Source organism: Pygocentrus nattereri, chromosome 17 (assembly GCF_015220715.1).
Source record: "Pygocentrus nattereri isolate fPygNat1 chromosome 17, fPygNat1.pri, whole genome shotgun sequence".
NCBI lineage: Eukaryota > Metazoa > Chordata > Actinopteri > Characiformes > Serrasalmidae > Pygocentrus > Pygocentrus nattereri.
Genome location: NC_051227.1, coordinates 34,030,207 through 34,051,428, shown reverse-complemented (window position 1 = coordinate 34,051,428; position 21,222 = coordinate 34,030,207). Strand labels below are relative to the sequence as shown.

The window sequence follows — 21,222 nt, the reverse complement described above, 5'->3', positions numbered from 1 at the left end:
CTAAATTACTCCAAATAAAATTGTATTGTACTAACTTACATTTAAATTTAGTAACATTTTTACCTTCTCCTGTAAATGTACCCTTTGGAGGCTCAGAACAAGGTTTTGTTCTGAGAGCGACGACATACTTAGTGTCTTACTAACATACCCTTTATAGGAGTATATGCCCTCTTTCACTTTGAGATACACAGACATCCCTGTAATATTGCTGTATGTTTTTCATAAGGGTCAAAAACAGCTTTTTTTCTCTGCTTTTTATGGCACTACTGTTGACCTGCTTTTGTGTGCCTGCAGGGAGGCAGCACTGGGCTACTCGTCCTTTGGATCCACACTCTTGGGAATCAATGCACAAACAACGGAGTGAAAACAAGCCACTGACTGCACTTCATGGGAACAGCGTGTAGAGCTGCAGTTCAGGGATCCAGGAAAAATCGGCCTCTCTCCTGGAGGAGCTGGCAGTCATCCAACAGTATTGCATGAGAGTTCACACACGCACACAAACATGTTGAGAAATGCTGTGTGCACCGCTGTTCAGCCACCTCACTGCACTTGAACACAGTGTGTCTTATGTCAGAGCAGGAGTCAGAGGGCATGGAAAAGGAGGATGAAAAACAGAGCAACAAAATGGGAGAAAGAAAACAGCACATGTGTGTTTAAGAGAAGACAGCCAAAGAGAGACATGACATGATGTACAGAAAGGGAAACAGAGGAGGAAGTGGCTTTGAGATGGTGCACTGACTCTCAGAACTGCTGTGCAAAGCAGCTGTGGAATAACAACTCTCACAAAAACAAAAGAAAACAGGGCTAAGAGATATATAGCACGGTTTTTTTGTGATTTTTGTCAATCATAAAAAGCAAAAAAAAAAAAAGCATAAATTAATTAACCCTTGTTATAATGCAAAAATAGTATTTTGCCATATTATCATGACATTATTATTATGATCTTTTCAATCATATCTACCTGCCTTAAGGGGAGATAAATGAGGTATTGTTTTATATTACAATGAAACTTAGACAGCTAACTACTGATATTCTTTCAAGCATTTTTGTACTGACAGTTCTGCAAAAAAATTACAAAGACATGCGAGTCAGGCATTATCTACTTAAAACTGCAAAACAGTCACATATTTTTCAAAAACCAAATGTTATTACAAAATGTTTTTCAGGTCTTTTTGTAGTATAAAAACTACCCTAAGTCCAAATATGAGCAATAATTTATGAAACCATTCTACAATATCCTTCAGACTATGGTTAGGAAAGACCAATAATATATTTAATGAACGCAGGTATACTGGGATATTCCTAATTTTCAAAGTCACGAAAAGCTGATTGTGAGAAAAACGTGTCAATTTTTAGAAGAAGAAAGAGCCTCAGAACTGCAAGACCCAGTGATACCTCAGAAAACAATCACCATTTGTGTGAATGTTGTCGTTAATACCAAGGAAATGTTAGTATTTTGACAGGCTATTTTCTGGAAACAAGCTTTTCAGTAATACATCTTTTCAGCTGCAATATATCCAAAAATCTGAAAAATAACTGATGGGACCAGTGATTTTTCCTCATTTGGAGCAGTAGACAAAAATAGCAGACATTTTATGACTAAAATGTGTGAAACTGGTTCAGACAAGCAGAAGGGGAGAGTTCACACCACACACATATTCAAAATCACACACAGGCTCCTCTTTCACAGCCTTGTGATTCACACCTCAGCCTGGCCACACCAGCTAGCCTGAGTACAGAAATAGCAGACGCGTCATGCTAGGTCATATTCGCATAATGGAATCTGCTCTTGTTCACCTTCATGATCAAACAGCTTAAAAGAGAGAGCTGAAAATATCGCAGCTGACATCACCAAGACAAACAGGTCAGCATGTTAATCCAAAACAATCCTGCATCTCTGTGACGCATAATAGATGCATCTGTTCTACAGCCCATGTATATTGGTCAGACCATGAATAACAAAAAAAATAAAATTTTAAATTACGTCACACTCTGCAGATGTATTGTGAACCTGTGGCACAGTCATGTCTTAAAATCTTTTTGTTTGCACAGCTAAGCCAGGAAAACAGCATGTGGAGTGGTTTAGAGTGCTACTGTAACTTGATTACAGGGTGTAACTTTTTGTGTGGCTGTGATTTCTCGCTATATGAAGTGTGCCTGAGATGTCATACTCACCCTCCACACAGCAGAAACTCGCTGGACGGCCTGCGGCCAGTGGCTCCCATCGGCAGATCATCTGAGGAGAACACAGGAATGAGCAACATGCAATAAAAGCCTACAAAGCAGTAAGAATGTGCATATTTTGTGATGTAATTCTTTGACTTCACATTGATTCAATTCAAACATGATTCTTGAGGAACCATGAAAACTTTTCTGCTATACAATTCAGTACCCTTTTGATTCTGAATACACAAATGTGACTGCAGGACCTCTTTACACAGCAGTGAAATACGGTTGTATGCAAATGTTTGGGTGCCTCTGGTCAAATTACATGTTCAAGTGAAAACAATTTCTTCCTCTACAGGGAACAAACATCTGCACTTTTTAATTCACAATTACTGTGACTATTTGCTGAATGTAACAAACTGGAAAATATAAAACATGGCCTGTGCAGAAGATTTTATATTTTGTTTCCAAAATGTTAAACTCAGCAAATAAACTGCAAAAAATCTGTGCATTAATATTAGTAGAAAAATGTTATGTTTAAGTTTGTTCTCTGCAGTGGATGTGTTGATGATGTACAGTCCTGAAATCTGATTGGCTGAACCATGTTCAAAGTTGTAAAACACTGCTTATATAAACACGTATGACTGACAACAACGCAATTCTATATTAATGCACCAACTCATTAAAACCAGTCATACAGTGAATGGTCTGTTATGCTGCTTGCATGAACCATCATACTACTAGAAAAGTGAACGGGCAAGCAGCCATTGTAAATAGGAACATGGTCTTAATGACTTGCCTGGTTCAATTAAAAGTTAAATAAAAAAAGACAAATAAAAGATAAGGAGATAACAATTTAGTTTAAACGGAGAGGCTGACAACTTAATTTCTTAATAACTAGGCAAAAAGACAGCAAGCTAAACATGCTAAAAGATACCTAATGGGTTAAACTGCTTCTCCATTAATACTCAGTCTTAGGCTTTGTATTGAAGGATTTACTGAATAACTGACTAAAACTGCAAAATGAAAACTAAAGAATATGTTACTTAAATGTCTTCATGCTTCCAATGTAGTTAAATCTGCTAAACCCAGATCGGAGAAACAAACGTGTGGCAGCGTTGCTTAAAGCCAACACAACTAGTGGAAATTATGTTATTATATGACAAAAATGAAATCATTCATTAAATGACTGCCTTAAACAATGAGCGAATCGTAAGCACAAGTCAATGAGTGCAAATCATCCTTCAGAAGTCACATGTTACTTGGCAACAATAGCGTACTCTACACAGTCATTTTGGCATAAGAATTGTTTATTGTGATTATTATCAATTATACCTTATGATTTATGAAACATTTGAGCATGTTACGGTTGTCTATTTTATTAAAGCGATGAGCTGCTCGATGCCGTATACTACAGTGATTTTACCAAGGGTAAGAGGGGTTTTCGGCACTTCTGCCATCTCTATAAACACCCCTTACCTGTGATAAATCACTCTAACACACAAGTAACTCACAAGACTGTTCTCCTGAAAGGTGAGGCACCAGCACAAAGTCGTCAGTGTCACAGGAGGAGTTTTTGCTACTGGTGCTGCCGCCGGACTCTTTGGACAGCTGCAGGTAGTTGGGAGGGCCAAGAGGGGGTGAAGAAAGGACATCCTCGGGCAATGTCTGCATGTCTGGCAATGACTGCAGCAGAAGGACAGAGAGAAAGAGGAAAAACATTGGATTACCTAGAGTTAAGTCAGTGACGGTATTAATTCCTTTCCTGAGCTTGACTGCCGTCACTCAGCTGCAGCAGTGGTGTATGGATATAAAGAGGCAGCATTAATCTGAAAGCATAAGCCAGCTGCAGTTGAGTAAGAGTGGGCTTAAGCAAGGTCACAAACTCACTGGAGGAGAGACGTAACGGCAGGACGGCGAGCTGCCACAGGTGCTGTCCGAGACTGAGCTGGGACACGCAGGCACCGGTACAGGGCATGCTGGGTAAAAAGAGCACATACACTCAGTTAGTAGGGCAAGACCAGATTGGCTATAAAATATGTGCTGTAATATGATCTATTGTTCTCACATTTTTTAATAGTCGATGATTGCTCCAGGAAGGGATGGCTGAAGAATGTATCTGTGAGAAGTAAAAAGAGACAGTGAATAATGTAGGGTTCATCCAAGTTAATGACCTTGACAAACACAGCATTCATCATAACCTGTCAGGCCCCCAAATGGAAGCTTTACTCACCAAAATCCATTCGGTCCTTCTGGTTCCTCTGCAGCAGGCCCAGCAGCAGATCTGCAAGCTGAGGAGACGTCTCCCTTGGGATGCTGAGAGCAGGAAGGAAGCACTCTTTAGTTGTAGGGTCAATAGAAGCCATGTTTCAGTAAAGCTTTGAGTTTCATGAGTCACATCTCCAGCACCAACAACATTGTGATTAACGTTTTTTCTTACTTTGGCACCAGATTCTTGTTTTTCTCATAGAACATCCTCAGATCTTGCGGGCTGTTTGCCTGTGGAGAGGACAAAGAACATAAAAATACAAAACTGAAATGAACTCTAAAGGATAAAAAAAAAAAAATCTGAGATAGGCTACTATTTCCACAATTAATTAATTAATTCACCACTTCCTTTACTTTTCCAAAAACATTAAATGATACAAGAAAATAACAACACTGTGGGCATTCCTAATGCTATTAGGAAAGACAATGCAGTCCTGTTTTTGCTTATTAAGGGAGTACAACAGGTTGGCAGACACCTTTAAATAGACTCTGACCTGAAAGGGCGGCTTCCCCACGAGGCACTGATAAATAACAGTCCCAATGCTCCACAGGTCTGCTCTGGCATCGTAGTTCTGGGACATTATCACTTCTGGAGCCTGGAGGTGAGAGGAGGCAGTTTATGAGACATAATTAAACAGTCTATACAAGCAACTTGTCAAAGGTTGGACAGGCCACAGTAAAGTCTGCTTAGCCAGCTCTGGGCATTTACCATGTACATAGGCGATCCACACAGCGTGGCTGCCATCATGTTACTCTGAAGATATCGTGCGAAGCCAAAGTCAGCTGTAGAACACAGAAAGCTCCCATCAGTATGTCTGTGTTATTAATAGTAACTTGCTGTTATTGTCTGACTTACGCCTGCAGCACTGAGCTGGACCATGGAGACAATTGAAAGGCTGCATAGTCAGAAATAGCACAATGACACCAAATAGTCCTGCAGGTTTGGAAGATAAAAGGGCTTTCCCCTCACATGACTGCCCTATGTAATGTGCGTGAGCCATTATTGCAGCCTAGCTATACATACACAGTGTAGCTGACAGTGTTCATTACACATATTAAATTACCAATTTTAATGCGGATGCCACTGATGCTGGATTTCTTGCGGCCGGTGTAGGACAGGAGGATGTTCTGGGGTTTGAGGTCCCGGTGAATGATTCCCTTGCTGTTTAGGATGCGCATGGCTGCAGCAATCTGTTGCAGAAAGACCCTTAGGGTGTCCTCTCTTAGGGTACCCTTGGCTAGAACAGAGCAGATATAATACTGCTGAGAAAAACTCACACAAACTCACTGAACAGTTCATCCTCTGCTATAAAACTGTACTCTCCTAGTACTAAACTGTACTTTTTAAATACTATATAATCACTTATCAAGTAATTATGTTCCTTTTAAAATGCAATTTTGAAGAAGTTTAGTAACAAAATGTAGTGTAACATTACAAAAAATCTGATTTGAAGCCTACCTACCTTCTTTATTAGTGTTTTGATTTTTTGGCCCTCTGCCCACCACAAACATTACACTTTGGCACAATGCAAGAAATTCTTGCACTGTTTTTAAGTAGAGTTTTATTTTTCCATTTAAATCAGTGAACTTATAAAAATGTGCAAAAGGGCCTCCTTTAACCTTACAAATAATTGAATGTGGTGTACCTAAAACTAAAAATGGGACCTTAAGAACCATGTTGTCCAATTATAATATTAAAACACTTGAACTTCCTTGTCAATAAAAGTGTTTGTTATATATGCACATATCTTTTAACTGTGTCTTGAAACCCTCTGTAAATGCAGATGGGCACACAAAACGGTAGAGATATTGACCCTGAAAAATATATCCATTGACCTCTAGTACATTTCCATCATTTGTAGATTGTCCTTGAGGGACAAAATAAAATTTTTGTGACCACAATACCCATGTTCCCTTGCTGAGATCCACAAGATGTATGTGCACCACAGCTACAGTCAATCATGCCACAAAGCGGATGTCCCCTGACATTTGATGTCCATTAACAACTAGGCTGATATATCAAGATTATGATGATTAATTTGGTGCACAAAATACATTAGCAGAGCTGAGTTACGCCACACTCCAGCTAAATCAAGATCAATATATAATATAACACTGTCCTGTGATTTGCAGGGACCTTGTGATCGGTATGAATTTCAAAATCAGAAGTAGCTGAGGGGTATTACATAGAGTGACACTGCTCTGGCTCTTGGTCCCCTGTTACAACAAAACACCACTAATCCACAGAGCTGTTAAGAGGATTCCATTTGCCCAATCTACTCAGTAAACAAAGAAATTCTGATCACAACAGATCTAATAAGAATCCCCAAACACCGGCTTCACAAGAGCTTGGCATGAGTAAATCTCTGCGATACACGTCAGATAGAGCGGAATTGTATAACTGAGGAACAGTTGCATAATTTGTGAGTAGGGGAGTTGAGAGGCTGACACATGATGCACCATGCCATCTGACGTGGGAGTGTGTACCTGCACAAAACTGTTACGTACTGATAGCAACTTCAATCACACAGAATAACGGGCTCAGAGGTCAGTCTCCACACTCCTCCACCCATGCACACTCATGTACACTCTTCATGAGCTTGGAGAGGACACCTGAGTCATCCAAATACAGCATTCAAAAAGTCATGCTGCCACATTTCATGATGTAAACATGCTCCAGACCAATCACATCTCCTCACTGAGAACACCAGAGCACCATTATCAATATTTCTCTAAAGATAAGCACCAGATCAATAAACTCTAACAGCTGCTGCTTGAATATTCCATAAGAAACCAATGTGCACATTTCCAAAAAAACACTGCACAAAACCTGCTGGTAGATAAACTGTGAATGTCACTCTGACCATGTGGAACAACATTCAAGTAATTTAACCAAATCATACGTCATCAAAAAAACTGTATAAAACCACCTCTGAACAACAAGCTGAATATCACCCTGATGGCTAAAGAATGATTTGGCCTAATTGAAGCAGATCAAAAATTAGTATTAGTATTTGGTGCCTGAAAGCACAACAAGCTGTAAATATACATCTTAATATAAACAGCTGTCAGGTAATGTGAGTGACCTTTGGCATTGGATGCCTGGGTTTGAAACAAACACTAGTGCTCTGGAATCGAGCCACAGACCTGCATGTTCACTATTATATCACACACCATATCATATATATTATACTCTTTATCAGTTCTGAGGTTGTACTGCAAAACACTCAGTGTTATGTTTTACTAATAGCTTACCTTGTAAATAGTCTGCAAGATCCCCTCCATTGCAATACTGTAACAGGACACACACAAATAAAATGAATTTAACAGGATAGGTAATATGGTAATAAGATTTCATCAAGATATATGGCACATTTTCTGAGGTTTGATCAATTTGAACACACCAAAGAATCATAATTTTTATAGAATTTTTAGTATAATGATTTTTTATTAAACATTTTACAAACTGCACTGCACTAAATCCAATTAATCAGGACTAATTATGCTGTCTCAGCATGCAATTGTTCAGCTTTCTCAAGTAGTGATTTTATCACAATAAATATTGTCATACGGCCTACCCCTACTGTACAACCAGTATAGTGTTGGTATAAACACTGAAAACCTTGTATCTCCCAAATTAGTAACTTTACAGGATAATAAAACAACCTTCATTACTTTACTGTATGTTAGTTTATCCTGATTTTGGATCATTTATTTTATTTATCATAACAAGCTCACACAATGCAAGTGTTTTCAAATGGTGTGGGAATATTTAAAAAATTTAACGTTTTGACATTGACAGCAAGAACAGCTTCAGAAATATGAAGGGCTGGAGAACAAGGCAATATGTGTTATGCTGGGCAACATAAAGCAGAGATAACAATAAGCTCTTCAATTAATCTGATATAGTGATGTAGTGTTATAGCAGCACAGCTTCCATTCAGGGGCAGTTAATCTCCTTACAACAAGAAAAGGGTAGAGAGAGTGAAAAGGATCAGTTCACTGCACACTCACTATAGGAATGTACTGTATTCTACACAGCCAAAAGGTTTCAAATAAGAACTTTTGATAGGAGCTACTTAAATAACAAGTGCTGATTAGGCTGTTCTTAAAGGTCTTTGTTCGACAAGACTGTAATGGACTGGGTTAACTGTGGTCTGATAAACCTTGGATAATTAAACAGTGATTTAACAGGCAAAAACTGAGTGCGGTCATTGTTTTGTATCGTTTCTACAAAGCTCCAGATTACTTGCTGATTTCCAAATACTCATCTAACAGTGACCACCTGCCTAATCACTTAAACAACAAAACTCTGGTCACTCTGACAGTTTCCATAAACAAGAATCAGGTGGCCACTCACTTATCTTATCACCTGGGACACATGAAGTGTGAGAATTATATTACATGCTAAAGATAGAGATGATATAAAAGTAGATGAAAGATGTTTTTCTGAGTAGGCTTCTCTGAAACGATATTCTTAGTTTCAACACTTAAGGTGGTCAGTTTGTTTTTCCTTCAGCCACTGTAGTGTTGAGCAACACCAGACAGAGCCACAGCAGTCTGAGTCATGTGATTCTGCCGTATATGGAAATCAAGGACATGAGGAACGAAGACAGAAAAAGGGACAGAGAGCTGGAGACTGATGACAACACACAGTGTACTCACCTCCATTACCAGGAACACAAAATTTGGCGTTTCCTAGAAGAAAAAAGAAGACAGCTCTTTACACCTCTTGTTTTCAAATGACAAATCATTTATTTTTGCCAAGGCCCATTCAGTGCCACATAGAAGGGAGTGGAAGAAGAAGGCAACAATTAACAACAATTTAACTGCCATAAATGCACTATAAAAGTTTCTGTCCCTAATTGTCATATGACCTTAGATGTTAAGTTTAGCCAAGGGCTAAAATTACACAGTATGATCAAGTAGCCATCAAAAGATCACAAGCACATTAATATGCAAGGCCCTCAGACACATTCTCTCCATAGCCTGTTATAGGTTAGCATGTGTTGATCAGTACAGACCCTCTGGGCACTATTATAGCTCAAATGTCAAGCAAAGAGGCATATATGAATTTGAATATGTATAGAAGATGTCAGGTATGACAGCAAGAGGGAAAATCCTGATTTATAAAACGGAAAGTTCTAGTTCTAAAAAGCCATCATAAAATACCTGAAATACACAAAACATCAAAGTCAGGGATCAGAGATGTTAACTAACAGCCAAAACAATCATTATATCTCTGATTTTTGCACAATACTGTACATGACTGCACACATCATCTGAGGCCTGTTTTAATGAGTCAAGTTATGCTTATGAAATAACCTCTCACAACTATGTTGCTTGGTAAACATAGCCTACTGGTAACAAACTATAATACTATTACACAATTTATGGAATATTAGTGGATTTGTTTTACATTACTTTGTGGCTTATTGCTTTAATACATTTCCCCTAAAGATGATCAAGTCCACATCTCTTTTCTTCTGCTTAATGGCTAGTGCTTAACGGCTGCGTGAAATACTGTTCAGATGCTGGACTGGTCCATTAAAAAGGGAAATGTGGCTATTTTGTGCACTGTGATTGAATTTACAGGAAGAGTGTGCGCCAACTGCCATGCTGGTTCTAGTTTCTCCGCACAAATCCCATTAACTGCCTCATACAGGTTCATTTTCTCAACAGACTTTATACACCGAAAGCTGAACTCAAGATTTATTCATTTGGCCTGGTTGGAATGTCAGCCGTGTCTTTAGAACTCATTGTTCATTAAAGTTGCACATGGACAAACCACCATTATTCTCTGCTAATGACTGCTCAGACAGTCCCAGCTCTGGAGTCTCAACCAAATGTAAACCCTAAACTGAGGCTCAGCTTTGCTCCAGTTTTGCTCAGAATCCTGTAATGGGATGGGATCAGCGCTGCCTCTGGGAAGTGGGGGGGTGGTCATGAGATAACTACTGGATGACTGTCCACTCAGGCAATCAGAGTGATTACATAAAATGCTGTTTGCCTATCAGCTGGAAGTGGGACTGTGGGATAGGAGGAAGGAAGAACTGGAATACTAGGAAAGCATTAATACAGAATTCTTGGACCAATAACACTAACTGGAATTTAATATCTTGCTGAGAATGACAGCTTTGAAATTTCTGGATTTTATGTTCATTTATGTATCCATACATGAAGAGCAGAGTTATGACAGAGATAAATCAGACAAGACAATTATTGTAAAATGTATATTCAATCATGTAAATATTTTACATAAGTCATTAGTCAGCCTCATCCACAGACACTAACAGCATTAGGAGAATGTACCATTAGAAGTCCTGCCCAATGATTCTTAGTAGAAAGATGTAGCTAAATATGTAACGAACACATTCTGGCCTCCTCACTCAGCTCGTCTGCCAAATACCTTCAGATGTCACAGAAGCACATGGTTCTACGATTTAAGATGATCGAACAGACCTGTTGACCAAGAGTGGGCCAGAAAAAAATCAAAACAACCAGCACTAAGTCCGGAAGCATATGTTATCCACACACACACACACACACACACACACACACGCTGCCCCGATCTCCCTGCCATCAGATTTTGTTCTGTTTGTTTTGGCGAGAGGCCACACTTGGTCTCTTGCCTAACAAATGATGTATGACAAGGATTTAAACCAGTAGCTGTAAAATCTTTAATTATATAAGCTCCACGGTACGAAAACAAAGACATTCATGTAATGTACACACAAATCAGATCAGATACTACACCACAGAACATGCTGGACCCGGACATCAAGATACCATTTAGACCTGTGGTAGAAAGAAACAGAATATCTCCTTTGAGTATGTACTTCAAGCTGCTTTTTTTGTTTCAATACTTGCTTCACGCAATTCTCAAATAATTTTTAATCCTTTATTAAACATGTTTGCAATTCCCTGTAGCAATTAACCTTTTAAAACACACAACCCTTTCATTTCTCAGCTGCACAGGACGATTTCATCTTCTGCACCTTATTTAATTAATGTTCTTCAGACTGACTACTTCTTTCTAGCTGACTTCACATCTAGCTGTGTGTCTGGATGCCTTCTGGTTAAATGTAGTTCTTTTTAGGTAAGCAACGATCAAAAATTGTTTTATTTATTATTAATTATTAATAACTGTGGGAAGGTCAAGCAAGTCATATTATTCCCCCATATTGACACACATACAGTAATATGCAAAAGTCAGCCTTCATTCATTTAATTTCTAGTCAAAAAATCCATTTAGTACAAGTCATTCTTTGTGGGATATTTGTGAGGAGATTAGATAAGAATAGATAATCATTTATTAAAAGATACACAGAAAAATGGAACCACTAACCATACAAGGCCATGCAGACTAACAGAACTCACCATCAAATAAACATTATTTATAGCTTTCATTTTTAAGAGTTAGGAGAAAGGAAAAAAAAAAAAAAAATCAAGTTCAATTATTATTTCAGATCTAAAAAAAAAAAAAAAAAATCCACAAGTGTTTCTGAGAAGACAATGTGTAATAGGATACATATGTAGCTGTCAAGAAGCCATTATTAAAAGATTTAGTAAACAATCAAATCTGCAAGTGGAACAAAGAAGCTTGTGCTACTTTCAGAACAATGGACTGACCACCCTACTGAATGTGTTTGGGATTACTTGATGAGAAGTAAAAAGTTGCAACCAATGCAAAAACGTCCCTGCAGATTTCTTTAAAAAACTGAAAGCAAGTCTGACAAAAAGAGTGGAAGCTGTAATAACGGCACAGGGTAGACTAACCTACCCTAAACCTTGCAAAAATATATTATATATTTAATTACTGTGTAATTCAATTTCCTGTGAAACATATTTCCTGCTTTTTTTCCTGATGCTGAAAAATAAGTAACTTGTACTTAAAGGCCATTTTGACCTGAAATTAAATAAATCAAGGGTGGTCTGATTTCTGTTCAGTGCTGCACACATACAGGGTTACCAAAGTGCATAGCCAACACATTGGCGCACACGCACACACACACACACACACACACACGCTAACAACTGCTAGAACTCCTGATAATGCCCGCATGACATAACACCCGCAAATGTAGCATTTTCTTCGCGTGCTCTTGGACTGTAACTCAATGAACCCTGTGTTACATAAGAAGTGGAAAGTATATGAGACACACTGGGTTTTAAAGGTCCTGAGCCTTTGAAAACATATGTAGCTGACCAACATGCAACAGTAATACTTGGTAATTGTAACCATTCCTGAAAAGTGCTCTACATGGGAAAAAAATGTGGGGGCTTCCTCAGACAATGGAATGCTGTTTCATCGGTATGTTGTTGACAGCGATGATGTAAATGACTGTGGTGATGTTTTCAGAACATCAAGTCATAAAACTGAGAAACCTTTGAGCTCGGACTGTGTGGATGCAGACACAGGACTGGTTGGTACGAGGAACAACACCAGTAGGGCACAAACAGTGCTAGAACCAGATTAGATCTCTTTGTCAGCTGTGAGAACATCCCTCACAACTGTACACACATAAACTTACATGCCGTTTTAAACACACACAAATCAAACTCTGGGCTTTCTTCTCTTCTGCCCACATGGAGCCAGTAAATAAACACAGCCTACACTATTAAGCACCTCCAGGGAAGGAAGCATATGATAAACAAAAACACTTCTGATCTCAGCCTATAGTTATGATCACACACAGACGGCACACCCTGATAGTCATCAGTCTGAGCGTTAACTATGCTGTGCATTCAGCTTTAGGAGGGCTGGAGAGAGCATGTGAATTCCTCCTGGTTTACACCATAGCATGTGCTGGAATGTGAGCCAACAAGCAGCTCTCTAGGAAAACCAGTGAAAGTTCCTGAAAAGCTTCAGTTCCCCCGGCCCCCTTTAACGGCCCACTCCTGATTTTCACAGCTTGTTTCCATGTCTAAGCCCCTCCCACTCTCTTCCAAGAACTGGAGAGAAAGAACAACACAAACCCCTCAGAGCTGAAGACACGACGTTCTACAACAGGAAGTTCAAGTTCTGTTTCGGTGAGCCTGAAAGAACACGTGTGTCTCTTCAACTTCATAATAAACAAACTTTCCACATCCTGGACTTTAAACTTCCTTGCTAGGCTAAAAATGCATGTGTTCATCTTAAGGTATGTAAGAACTAGGATAATGTGTATGGGCCCATTTGTTGGCCAAAAATTCTCAGGCTATTTTCAAATGTAAAATTGTACGCCTGTGCCAGTAACAGAATCCTCTTATTCAGGTAATCATGTGGAAAACAACCTCGCTAAGCATTTAAACTGGGGCTTAGTTCTACCTTTGATTTACATTTTTTTTATTTCCTCAAAGCTTTTACACACTTTTTCCTGGTAAATCTGAGACAGTCCCTAACATTGAATCAGACGTGGGCGCAAACACGGACAGCACGTCATTTGAAGCTTAACCTCTGTGAAATAAGAATAAAATAATAAATGCAAATCTGTGATTATACCGTATTGTCACCTTTCAGTTGACCACAAAGCCGTAATTAATCTACTAATAAAGAATGCGTTGTAAAAGTAATTTGTACATTGTATATTTGAGTTGAGATATGATGGTGCTTTCCCTGAAGCTGAATTGTACACCCCGTAATACAGGCTGCCTTTTGTTCAGGAATGATATATGTGGGCCCCAGTGGCACACAGTCCCCCATGGCAGCATTCAACCAGCCCAGCTCAATATATAGGCTAGAACATCTCATTTATGCTAGGTCCAGTAAATGTGGTATTTAGTATAGAACATCACATCATACAACATGTTTAAAACTTGCTGGAATATCAGTGTCTTGCTATACAGCAACAGATCAATAAATGAGTCACTTTTCTTTGAAGCCAAGTTTTTAACATCACTGGGGGCTGGTGTGTTATATACTTCATTGATCCTACAATCCGGCAAAAGGTATGCCAGGTAGACACGGTCAGCTAATTCCTATTACCCCTTTGATTGCCGATGAGACTATCATTCTGTCCTTTACACATTGTCTTAAGACACAAAAATACATCTGAACATTTAACAGCTCCATTAGAGGCAGATGCAGGCAGAAGAGAGGCAGTCGCCACCCTGTTATTACACAGCTCCAAACCCCCTCCAGACTGTGAAAAACTTCAACAGGAGCCATACAGCTCTCAGCACAGACCTGTAATTAAAACTGCTGAGCAGACACCTCCACAGCACAGCCTCATTCAGAAAAAAAATGTACAGAGAAAGGTACTATTAGCTCTAAAATCTCCAGATTGAATGGGTAGGCACTTAGTGTCTGGGCTACAGCTCCACTGCTAACACCTCTTAGCGTTAACATAAACACAAGCTAGCTTTCATTCACACTTCATCACCAGAAAAATGAGATGGGACCAGTGGTTCTGGAGCTGCTCAGTGAGGTGGCGTGTGGCTCACGCTCTAAATGGCTTAAATTAATGAAGCCCATAGTGGGATCTAAAGCCTCCCTCACGGTGAGGCGGAGGCGCTAAAGGGCAAACCTTACCACTTAGCGATCTTTAATAAGGCAGCTCAGCCAAGAGAAGAAAAGTCAATCATGCTAATATTTCCCAATGACAGGAGGCCATAAACTGCCCCCGGTGGTATAACTGTGGCTCAGAGGAAAGCTGTAACAAAGAAAGGTCACGTGCCTATGTGCTTTAGTGTTCTATCAGAGCAAACATCTACTGTTCTCCTGGTGTGTATGGTTACCTATGCTTTCCTATACCTGCTTTTGACGGTCATCAATGTGTCAGTGGTTCAGGCTTAACCCCCCCTAAAATCTTGTTTACTTACTGGGCTTGTTTACTTACAAATCCACACACAAGTCTTAAAAGGTTGCAATTTAAAACATCTGTGATCATTCGTAATCTGCCAGGGTTGAACGGGTTTCGCTCCAAACATGCAACTGTTTGGCCCACTAAGATGCATATAATGTTATTTATATTGTTACTTTAGTACTATAATACATATAGAGTGAGCTTCAGGTCAAAAATAAATAAATAAATAAAAATTTAAATAACAAAAATCAGCTGTCAGTCACTTTGGCAGTAAAACCAGAATTAGCTATTAAAAAAATTGGTGGATCCACAACTATACCAAAATGTCATAAATCTCATTGCACTAAACAGCCAGATGGTACTTTCAGTGTAGCACTTTAATTGATTAATGTTGTTTAAATAGGTAACTCATTTTTTTGTAAAGAATCTAAAGTGCCCGTTTGGCCTGTTAAGGAGCAAATGTTATTTATTTATCATTTTTGGCCAATGGAAAGTCTCAGAAACGTAGTGTTTGTCATGTGCACAATAAAAATCTGCCAAAAAATGGAATTGGAATTGTCTCTATACAATATGTACATGAATCAAAAGTGTCTTTCATATATATATGTGTTTTACACAGATCTGTCAATTCGAACCTTAGATTTATAGCTTACAACCAATCTATGGCATGATTTTTGCGATTTATGCTAATTATTTACACAGAAAAAGCCCACACGCTGTTCTTTTAATAGCAAACAGATCTAGCAGTTGCACAAGCATGTGTATTTATGGCTCCTCAGCTGAGTGACACAGCACGTGGTATCACCATGAACAGATGATGTGCTGCTGCGTCGCCTGTTTATTCATATCAATGCAGAGGAATCACACTAAACCAGCCTGGTTTACATAAATAGCACATCACAGCTGCAACACAGCCAGGTTACTTCTCCTGCCAATGTAAAGCATGTTTTTTATGATGGCTACAGGGGGAAGGAGGTTTTCTCTGGAACAGAGATGCATTACAATAAAGGTGCCACAAAGACTCCATTTCCATCACAACATGCTGAGGCTAGGCTGTGATGGAGGAGTAGCAGGACAGATTCACTGAAGCTGGCTGAATTAAAGGATGAAAGCCTTAGCTTAAGGGGCCCTCTCGGCATTGCAGGTCCGAGGTGGGAGTGTTGCATAAGGGCAGGAAGTGCATTATGTGGGAAGAGGGTTATGTATGTATGGGTATGGGTATGTATATGAGCTATTCAACAACACTCCACTTACTAGTGCACAGAACTATGGGCCTATTTTCTCTTCAGAGCATAAAAAGAAGAACTGTACTACTGTATCAAGATGAGCACAATTAAGGCCCACGCTTTGAGCCATTAGAGGCTAGGCTGCCTCTCAGAATCCTCTCTCATTCATCCACAGTTATCAGCTGAGGCTTAGAGCAACCTGGAGAGAAAGGCAGTCAGACTACTGAAGAGACGAAACTGACTTAACTAGCTAATGGATTTGGCTGACTTCTGCCATTTGCCAACAAATTTGTACCATATAATCTTATTTCCTCCCTTACAGTAGTAGCATTTGCCGGTCTGAGCACAATTACAAATGTGCATTCTTTTTATTGACAATTAACATCATCTTTTCAATCCAGTAATTCTGAAAGAAACACAGTCCCTATAATACAAACTTCAAAATAACTGTTAACACTAACATGCAGGATCTGTCCAAATACACTGAAATTACAGTTAGCTTTTGCTGGCTCATGTGAGAAACAGTCTAACATAACAGCAAAGCTGAACCCTCACATCTGTTAGTTAATAGATAAACACGACAAACACAATCTATTGACATCACTATTCAAATTCAGTGATGAGAGAGAACGTTTAGCAAACAAAAGAGGCATTTTGGAACTTGGCAGCCACCTTCAGTCCAGCTACACAGAAGCGCATGAACGTCATGCTGATGTTTGGATTAACAGTTTAACAGCTCCACAGCTGACGCGAGCTTACCTGGACATCATAGAGTGCTACGATGTTCTCATGCTGCAGTTCCTAGAGAGAGAAACAAAAGAGATGTTCTTCAGGACTAGCTAAAGAACCTGATCAGATACAGTTATATTTCAACAACAGGCTCATATATTCAATCAGCAGCAAACTCACCTTCAAAATTTTGATTTCCTTCCCAAGCAGAATTTGGGATTTGGAGAGGTTTTTTTTGTTAATGCTCTTGATCGCAACCTCCCAGTCTGTCTTCTAATAACAGAAAAAAGGAAATGCTCAAATGTCAATGAACAAAACAAGATTTTCTTTTTTTTTTTTTTACTTTACAATTTTTCCATCAATACATGCTAGTCATTATTTCTCATGAGGCTCTCTGGGTACCTACACTGACAACTGCCTCAACTTACTTAACAATGCTGAAAAAATTTCTACAGACATACTCTGATTAGGATCTGTAAACGTGTCTTGGCAATAGTGCATAAGACTCGGTACGATTAAGAGATTTTAGCTATTTGGAGAGAAATTTAAACCAGGTAGAAACAGCTTTAAGAAACCATATGACCAAGTGGAAAGTTGAGTGGAAATCTATGAATAGAGGGGCACGCTCACATAAATCTAGGTTAATAGGAGATGTTCCTGCGGCTCATTCTGCCCTGGCACCAAAGCAGAGGCCGCACAAGAGAGTGGCATCAGTCAGCTCATCTCATCTCAGCGAAAGCCAGAGCAGCCAAGCATGGTTAAGATGGCACAAAGACAGCCTTTCCTTAGGGAGCGACCCCTTTCAGCAGATGAATCCCAAAGACGAGAGGTTTTTTTTGTGTGCGTGTCAAATCAGTTGCGTATCAGTTAATCTAGGGAAGATCTCGTTTAGCCTAACATGAGCATTAGTGGAAAAACATCCCTGACATTCTGCTAATTCTTGACCTGAATGAACCTTACACCAGCATCCCAACCATATCCTATAGGTAGGCAAATTAGATTATTCACGTGATGCAGTAGGTTTTCAGGATAATTAGACAAATGGGTCTATAAGGGCACAGTTGCAGGGGACATGTTCTCTACTACTAACAGTACATCTTATCTATGAGAGGCAAAGGCAAGTAAGCAAAAATCAAGTGTGCATCCCTAAAGTGTGAGGATTCATTATGTTTTAGGCTGAATCAAACCATGTTCATGACCATAATTTTATCATTTGGGCCATTTTCTGTGCAGAATCACCCTTGTCAGCACTGTGCATCTGTTGAATGATCTGCTTGTCGACATAAACTGAGTGATTGTGTTCTCTGTGTGCCCCACAACAACCTGATGTGAATTACAGTTGAGAAGCACATCCAGGTAAGGTGCTGGTCCTGCAGGGCAGAGGTGAGCTCTATCACCGAGAGCCCAGCTGCACTCCAGAAGTGCCGTATGTTGCCTGTGGTTCAGGGTCTTCGAGGGTACGACTGGTCAAATTCTACTGTCTTTGCTGTGACACAGCAGCAAATCCACACACCTGACAGATCAATTCAAATATTTTTGTTTACAGAATGTCTAGCTTCAGCCACAAAACCCTGCAAAACCATATTGAATTATGTGAAAACCTGGTGTAGTGGCACCCAGAGTTGAGAAAATCAAATCAGCAACAGAATCACAACTATGTCAAACCTTCTTGGCAACCCTAGTAAAGTATGCCTGCATTTCTGTGCTCACAGAGGTGTGTTTTGTCATACAATAAGCTCACAGCTCATGGTTCAGGGTAGAGACGGCTATGATCATGTAATGTGACGTCTGATGAAACGCACACCACTAATGCTAGCATTTCTGCCCACATTAATATGCAGACTTGCTGATACTGTGGAGCACTAACTACATGCCCTATTTGCAGCAGGATGCATGAAAGACCTCAAACCTGCTGGGTCACCGTTCATCATGATCTACCGCAGACTTGACAGGCAATATAGATTGACTTTACCTCTCCTGTGAATCAGGCGCACACAGAGATTGGCTTCAAATGAATGAGCTCTTCGAATGAAATGAAATGAATGAAAAACAACGCTGCCAAATGAGGTCTTTACCCTCCACCCAGCTTTTTTGCCCTCACCCGGCAGACACGACCGTCCCACTTACGTCAGGCGGCTGTTTTATGAATGAGTGACTCGGGTTTCTTAAAGCTTTACCCAGGATATATAAACAGCAGCGTTTTAGGGAACGGTTGGTATTTTCCTGCGTTATACACAGACGCTTAATACCACGGATGAAAAAATGCTACACGTCAATCATTCATAATCGTTATGAGTGCTACTAAAATCCACGCGGTTGTATAACCAAGTCAAAGTATGCCTGCCCCTCCGCCCCCCTTCAAAGGAAAGAATTAAAGCCTTGACCCAGATGTAGCCCAGCAAAGTGATGCTGAGCCGGTGAGGAGGACGGAGAGAGAGAGAGAGAGAGAGAGAGAGACCTTTACCTTTTTATGTCTTCCCTTGAAAACAACCGCGAAGGCTCCATGTCCAACGAGGTCCTTTCGACTGTACTCAAAGTCTCCCACGGTCTCCATTGCGGACCGAGTGTGTCCAGTGATGCAAAAGAGCAGTTTCTGACGGAGAGCTGGGCAGTTTCAAGCTCTAGCTGGCTCAGCCAACCTGCTCATCCCATATATGACATCTAACGTTACCTCAAGGCTAGACAGCTCCCTTTTTCACAGACCCACTATTACCTCAGCAATGCGAACAATAACAACAACAGTAATAATAATAATAATAACAATAATAATATGCTACAGTGCTGTCTGGCTTTTCAGTATTACATTAAATACTCCTCAGAAGTGCCACAGCAGCAGCTAATACTATCAGGCCTGACTAGACGTCTGTAATGAAACTGTAAGCAGGGCTATCGTCCGTTCACACCCCGCTAAGGCAGCTAACGTTAGGTTAGCCCGCTGCAGCAGCAGCAGCAGGTCGGGCTGCACACAGTGAGCGCTGTAAGCTAAGCTAGGCTAGTTTCCTGACATAAGCAGTTAGCTGTCATTTTCCGACCTAGTTAGCGAGCCGACTGGCTGTAACCTCTTCCCTCTGCGCTTGCCTCGTATTTCTCTTGAAGCCGGTCGTCAAATTCAGCTGCCAGGCTGACGAAGCTACATGGTGTCAGTCCACATTGAGGCAGGACAAAGCAGGCAGCGAAACAAACCCCTCCACCGGCTCTGCCGCTGCGGCGTAACGTTAACGCGGTTAGCACACTCGGGTACGGTGATGAGGAGCGCTGTGTCTGCGTTGCCCATGCTAGGGCTGGCAAAGAAAGGTCACAAATAAACAAAAACGGATGACAACGAAGGCTAAATACACCATTAGGGGCTAAGCGCGGTCACGGAGTTACAGGACTGACGGTAACGTGACGCTTGTTCGTAATTGCCAGCGCAATTAGCCGTTGGGCAGCTCTGTATCGTTACTATGAGCAGCCGTTCCATCGACTGCTGTCAGAATCCCCCACAGCTCAGCTGGAGCGGAGATGCGCGGAGATCCTGAACATCCATGAAGACGGACAGCTGCAGCTCTCCTGTCCTGCACTGTCCGCTCTGCCTTATTAGGTGCTTCAACACCAGACGATCAGCGACAGTCTTTTTTCTGCGTACAGCGCTTCCTTGTTCCCTGGAAAGCACAAACTAAAGGAAATTATATTCCATTTATGCCTTTATTGTTCATCGGTGAGCCAGCATCTCCCACTGACTCCTGTTTACAGCTCGGCTTGACGTAAGTGCAGAGCTCGACTACATGAGCGTCCTCTAATAGCGTATACATCCGCGGGGCTGCGTGCGTCGCCCTCCGCCACAGAGGATAGTCCCTGTATGTCAGTGTATAAACAAGCCTAAAATCCCTTCCACGTAAAAAGTCTTGTTATTTCAACTGATTTATGACTAGAAGCAATAAATATTTAAGTAAATAAATACTCCTACTGCCCCATTGTGGCACTTTATAATATGTCCAGCGTCTAACAGCTGATGGTAGGTTTGTTGATGTTCTCCTTTGGTTCTTAAAATAAAATGCAAAAATTTC

At 40.3% G+C, this 21,222-nt stretch overlaps 1 protein-coding gene across 2 annotated transcripts in view; it reads right to left on the bottom strand.

The window, feature by feature from the left end:
• ulk2 (unc-51 like autophagy activating kinase 2) overlaps positions 1-20,913 on the bottom strand; it is a 32,298-nt gene extending 11,385 nt beyond the window's left edge. For both annotated transcript variants that reach the window (XM_017694781.2, XM_017694782.2), the window contains exons 1-14: positions 19,641-20,913; positions 17,357-17,449; positions 17,207-17,248; positions 9,100-9,132; positions 7,690-7,726; positions 5,499-5,672; positions 5,144-5,217; positions 4,929-5,030; positions 4,607-4,665; positions 4,400-4,482; positions 4,235-4,285; positions 4,057-4,145; positions 3,681-3,852; positions 2,176-2,236 (exon numbers count right to left, since the gene is read on the bottom strand). In XM_017694781.2, the coding sequence (XP_017550270.1) occupies positions 2,176-2,236; positions 3,681-3,852; positions 4,057-4,145; positions 4,235-4,285; positions 4,400-4,482; positions 4,607-4,665; positions 4,929-5,030; positions 5,144-5,217; positions 5,499-5,672; positions 7,690-7,726; positions 9,100-9,132; positions 17,207-17,248; positions 17,357-17,449; positions 19,641-19,730 (1,160 nt within the window). In that variant the 5' untranslated portion in view covers positions 19,731-20,913. The remainder of the gene's footprint in view (positions 1-2,175; positions 2,237-3,680; positions 3,853-4,056; positions 4,146-4,234; positions 4,286-4,399; positions 4,483-4,606; positions 4,666-4,928; positions 5,031-5,143; positions 5,218-5,498; positions 5,673-7,689; positions 7,727-9,099; positions 9,133-17,206; positions 17,249-17,356; positions 17,450-19,640) is intronic.
• Between the last annotated feature and the right edge of the window lie 309 nt (positions 20,914-21,222).